Here is a 6,000-nt window from a genome sequence, read left to right on the forward strand (position 1 = left end):
CATCACCGGCTCAGGTGTCTGCCATTTCTCAGGTAGGCCTCAACACGGAAAACTCCGACTAACTGTCCTTGGGTATCGGTTTGATTACCGTTTATCAGTCGCTTCTGTCCTTTGGTTCTCACCAGGCTTATCTTCCACCCCACTAAACGAAGGTAAACTGGTACCCCACTATCCAGTAGCCGGCTCAACCGTAGGAAGCTAATAACTAAAAAGCTCACGTCACTCAGGTCAAATTAAGGATTACTAACAGATAGGGAAATGCATTCTGAATAAAATAACAATCCCCATTTAACGATATTCGTAAAAAGTCGGCACTTGGGCAGCGGCAAGCATGGAATTGTTGTCACGTGACTGTCCCCAGCACGGATGTGGGACTGGACCTGGTGCCCAAGCGGCTGTCAGCTGTCCGTATACTTTCTACTGCACATATTCTCTCTGTTCTCTGATGATGTTTTTACTCTGTTTAATTAAACTTGTGTTTCTTTACAGTATAATGTTGTTATGAGTTTTGAAAATAAAATAATATAGCCTAACTATTATTATTTGTGTAAAGAGTTGGAGAGCCGCATCTTGACATCAAAAGAGCCGAATGCGGCTCGCGAGCCGCAGGTTGCCGACCCCTGGTCTAGTTCTTTACCACTAGACAACGCCATCGCATAACACTTTACTAAAACTTTAGCTATAAACTTGACAATGGTTTTTAGTCATTGTAAATAAAACATTTAAAGTACTGGAAAAGGGATTCATAAAAAAGCGTTTTGGTAGCAGGCTTGTGTGTGGTTGTGGTGCGCTGAGAAGTAGAGGGGTGAGTTGTGCACTGCTGTTTGGGTGGCTATATATATATCTTTATAGTTGTTTGAGTGGTGGTGTGTGATTTGTTTTCTGCTTTTTGGTGCATTAATGCATGGGGGCTTGTTGTTGAAACGTTTTTTTTTAAATTTTGTTTTTAGTCTAGTTCTTATGCCATTTTATTTTCTCCCTTTGATTATTATATATGCAATTGATGTTCATGTTTTTGATGCTGTGTAAAACCATCAAATAAATCATTATTACTGATTTAAATGTTTAAAACAATTGAATTAATAAAAATAAAAATAAAATTTAAAAAAAAATAATAACTGTTTGAGGACTGTATAGATATGATGTTTGAAAGGGAAGCATGTTTACTTTGATGTGTCTCATTGTAATAATATAACTTTTCCGATTGCTTAAAATTTGTATCATTTTAATTCTCTGTAATCCCAAATTTATTTCAGCTCTACCTAAAAACCCAAATCCACCCCGCCCCCCCCCCTCACCCACCACGCCGAGGGGCAAAAAATCCCTTGAATCATCATTTAATTACACATTTGCATTTTCAGGTTGGTTTTTTTAATTTTTAATATTTTTTTTATTTTTAGACGTTTTGTATTAGATCTATATATAAGTAAACCATCTTTAATGAATGAAAGCAGGCTACAAGTAAGAAAGAAATATTACTATTGTAAATCTGTATCAGTTCTCACAAGCCGATGATGAAAACTGTAATACTAAAGCGAACACACAACTGACGCTGTAAATTACATGTCAGAGGCGGGAGAAAAAAAATTTCACATCAACTTATTAGTTAACGCTTTAATATTTAACTGTGATAATCTATTGGCGATTTTTTATTGCATGTAGGAAGTAAATGCGTTTTTGCATTAGAACGACTCTCATAAAACTATGGTTTATGATTTATATGCCTGTAATGAACTGTTTTCGAACATTGTTAGCCTCTTATTAAAAGCCTCGACATTAAAAGTTTCTTAAACAAACAACATAACTATCAGCTTTATTAAAAGATCATAACTACCACCTAGTTGTTTCCCTTTTTTCCACTGTGCAGAGTTATCCTAAGTTAAAATGGTTTAGTCAATGACTGATTGGGTTCAGCCTTGTCGGACCTGTAAATCTTTTGGTTATTAAGCTGGAGAGTCCCCGAGTTCGAATCCACAGGCAGATGAGCCTCGATAGATTGGGACAACAACCCATCTAGGAGAGACAACTCCAAAATCAAACAACTGTGTAGTTTGTTCTTGGAAGAACAAAGACTATTAAAGCAAATCCAAGAAAGAAAAGTAGGCTGAAATCGGAGTCAACAGCCGTGATGGCGGATAACATATTAACCTAAATATTTAAGTGGTCATAGCTTAGTTACAATGTGTGACTACAAACCCACAAACAAACCTACACGCAACATCGTGTCCAAAGTAAATACTTGCAACAAATACATACATCAAGTAAAAGTAAAAGCTTTTTTATTAAATCTTCTAGATTCAAACGTCGTATTTAGTTCTCCATGTGCCTTGTAAATAAAAGTATAGTTCCCTTTCAAACCTTACGGTCTATAGGGCAAGTGAAGTAGAGTTCGCGTGTTTCTGTGACCTCGGCATATGAAGAGATAGTGTGGTCAGCACTATGCCCACCACCTTTACTTCCCTAACGTGAGTTAGGTACCCATCAGAGTTGGGTGGACTCAGGGACGGTCTTATGACTTGAACCTGGATTCGAACTCGAGACTTACGGGTTAGCAGTACAGCTCTCTACCGATAGACCACTCCGTCCCCTTTATGTACCTTGACATTCTCGGAATCCTCTCCCTCCCCCCCCCCTTCCCCCCACACACTATCCCTCACTTGGTACAACAAAACAATCTACCTACTGCAAGGGTGTTATATACTTTTCCGATTATTAGTAGTTAATAATGTAATACATGAGAGTTAATAAAGAAGTTTTTGATGCCTCATTTTGAAAACTGGATTATTAAACAGTTTACAACCTGGTTAATTTGACTTTACAATTCATAAAAAACATAAAATACATTATTTTTTTAAAAATACAAGTAAATAAATCGTTATTGAATTTCATGCTTTAGATGAATTTTTTTCAATGTTGTAATTTCAAGTTAGTTGCTATGACTCGCACTATACATGCTTGAGAATACCATATACACCCAGCCCTTATAAAACATATTTGATCAGAGTTTCTTCCAGGCATCTCTTCGAAATGGAATTTATATAGAAAATATATACTTTAACCAGTGTCCGCCCCCGGAAAATGTATTCCGGTCCACCCCTTCTCCTCCGAAAATATCAAGTCTGGAAGAAACACTGTTTATGATTCACGTACATTACACACTAAATTACTCTAAAAGCTGTTAAAGTCACATCAACATGCAAATTTGAGAACGACATGTACAGGGATTAATGTATTTACACATCCACCAGCTTATTATAGTACACAAAAAACACACGTCAAATTACAAGCCACATTAACGACAACCAACGCCATCTTGTGTGACGTAAAAGCTGAACAACAAAGCGACAACTTCCGGTGTTTACTTTCGTTTTTGTTTTGAATATATTCTTTCATCGATTTACCGTGTAGACTCACCTGTCCGGGAGGAGGAGGGTGATGAACTGGTTCAAGGGGGCCATTTTTCTGCCATGGTCACCATCGGACAGACAAACACAGGGGCGACAACAACAATGACATTAATAAGGGGGATCATCATGTATGTAACACGCTTTAAACTGGGGAGGGGTATCCTTTCTTTCTTCCAGAATAGAGCAAATAATTTAATTCCAAATACAGTAACTTTTTATCTTATTCAAATTATTTACATGAATTTTTTTTACCGGTTTTGTAATTCCTCATTAAAAAATCAGGGGAATATGCATTTTAAATATTTTTCGAGGATTTCTTTAAAAAATTGTGCATAAATAATAAGATCCTTAAACTACTGTGAAAAAAAAAACATAACATGCATCAGTTGACCTTCCTTGGTAGCGTAAAACTTCAAAAATTCCGACAGGAAATGGAAAAGTTTTGAGTTGGGTGGGAGGGGGAATATAAGTTAAAATAGCTTGGAATTTTCCACACCTTTTATTTAGGTCAAAGGGTCGTGTCATGGGGATTGCTTCAGTAAACGGCTTGTTAATATTAAGAAAGAAACATGATATTATCATAATTGAAAGTGAACTTCATGATTAGTAAAAGTTGTCTTTAAAAAATTGTATATCACCCAGGTGAAATTAGGATTTAATAATATAGGTAGGTGTGACCCCTGTTGTTTGAAATAATTTACTATTTCAAAGGTTCAAACGTCGCTTCTATTAATGCTATATCACGTAGTGACTTTAAAGTATTATATACGCTCTTTCCATTGAAGACTGTGTTCTCGTTGGATACTTCTTTTTAAAATAAACAACTTCAGACAATAATATATCAGAATTTCTTTTTATTAATTCAGAGGCGTCGTGAGGCGGGGACGGGGGGTGCGGACCGCACCGGGTGACACCATTAAGGGGGGGGGGGGTGAAACCTTGGCGAAAAAAATGCAAAATATATAAAAGAGATAACATTTTGACAGTTTAATTAATGATTAATTAGAGTTAATCCACCTGTATTAAAAACTGGCAATATATAGAAATGTTTAATATTAACTGCGCACACGTTAAAATTATCACCGAGGGGGCAGTGGTGACACCAACAGCAAAATGTACAGAGGAAAAAAGATTTTTGTTGAATATTTCAAATACCAAGTATATATATATATATATATATATATATACATATATATATATATATACATATATATATATATATATATACATACATATATATATATATATATATATATATATATATATATATATATATATATATATATATATATATATATATATATATATACATTTTTTGGGGGTAAGGGCATGACACCATAAGGTGCCGCACAGTTTACACCCGACCTAGCAACGACGCTTAATTAATTAAGAAAAAAACTTTAAAATAATCATTATTTCCCATTTAAAGCGTGTTACATATATATATTACAAAGGTTTTATGGCATGCTTTATAAATAAAATAAAAAATTACGAGTAACCAAAATTGAAAGCTGGGGAGTTATATTTTTTTTTATAAATTGTGAATTTACTAAAATTACTTTCCATGAATTCAAAGTTATTTTTAGAAACACGGCATATTTTGTATCCTTAAAAAGACAATCCTTTAAAATTCTAGATATTTTTAATTAGATTTTTAAAAATCCATGTGAATGGGTTTTTAAGCTAAATCCTGAAAAGAAACTTTATAAAATTATAAAGGACTTTTCAAACGTTTGTATTGTGTTATCGTTCTTCAGCTTTCAATTTTGGGGAGGAAAATAAATGGAAAATATTTCCATCACCATAATTATTATCACAACATCAAAAGATATAAAGATAATTTTATTTAAAAACAACATAGACCCATGCTTTTTTCAATGCCAAATTAGGTAAAGAATTTAAGGAACCACAACTTTGAGAAGAAAAATAAACTTGTCAATGCTACACTTTCTACTCAGCTAGCTGTTGATTGCCCCTATTCCTAAAATGTATAGATACTAATCTATTCCACCTCCCCCCCCCCCCCCCCCACCAGAATCACCAATCTTAACAGACGCTCACTTAATTGCACATATAGTCAAATATAAGAGACATTTTTTATTGCAGTTTTTTTTCTTGGCCATTCCCAAATACCATTAAAATTATTTTATTTTTATTTTCGGAAATTGAAAACAAAATTCTCATGTTAAATTGTAGAATTAAATTGTAATCTATAATTATACATAATGTGTAGCTAGCTAAAATAGTTAAAACGCATACTTTAGAAACTAACTTTTAAAACTAGCATACGTTGTTGTAATTTATTATCAGGCAAAGCAACAAGAAGAAAATCCAGTTTAAAAAACAGAGGGGATTAAATAACCACGTGAACTAACCTAAAAAGGAACACGTTAACATCACAATGACGATAAAGCAACGTATTTATTTACACATACAACAACCACCATAAAACGGAAAAGGGGGGGGGGGGGGGGGGGGGGGGGGGGGGGGGGGGAAAAGCAAGACAAGGGAGCGAACTCTACATTTAAAAAAAGGGACATAACTCTACCTGTCTGGCCAAGGGACGTTTATGAACTGCTGCCACCATCTGTTG

At 34.7% G+C, this 6,000-nt stretch overlaps 1 protein-coding gene across 2 annotated transcripts in view; it reads right to left on the bottom strand.

Moving 5' to 3' along the window:
* Window positions 1–6,000, bottom strand: part of LOC131931047 (bestrophin-4) — a gene marked incomplete at its 5' end in the record, with an annotated part of 30,561 nt that extends 24,561 nt beyond the window's left edge. For both annotated transcript variants that reach the window (XM_059287739.1, XM_059287738.1), the window contains 2 exon segments: window positions 3,415–3,462; window positions 5,956–6,000. In XM_059287739.1, coding sequence (XP_059143722.1) covers window positions 3,415–3,462; window positions 5,956–6,000 — 93 coding nt within the window.

The sequence above is a fragment of the Physella acuta genome, unplaced genomic scaffold (genome assembly GCF_028476545.2).
Source record: "Physella acuta isolate Inbredline_101_S28 unplaced genomic scaffold, ASM2847654v3 ptg001882l, whole genome shotgun sequence".
Taxonomy (NCBI): domain Eukaryota; kingdom Metazoa; phylum Mollusca; class Gastropoda; family Physidae; genus Physella; species Physella acuta.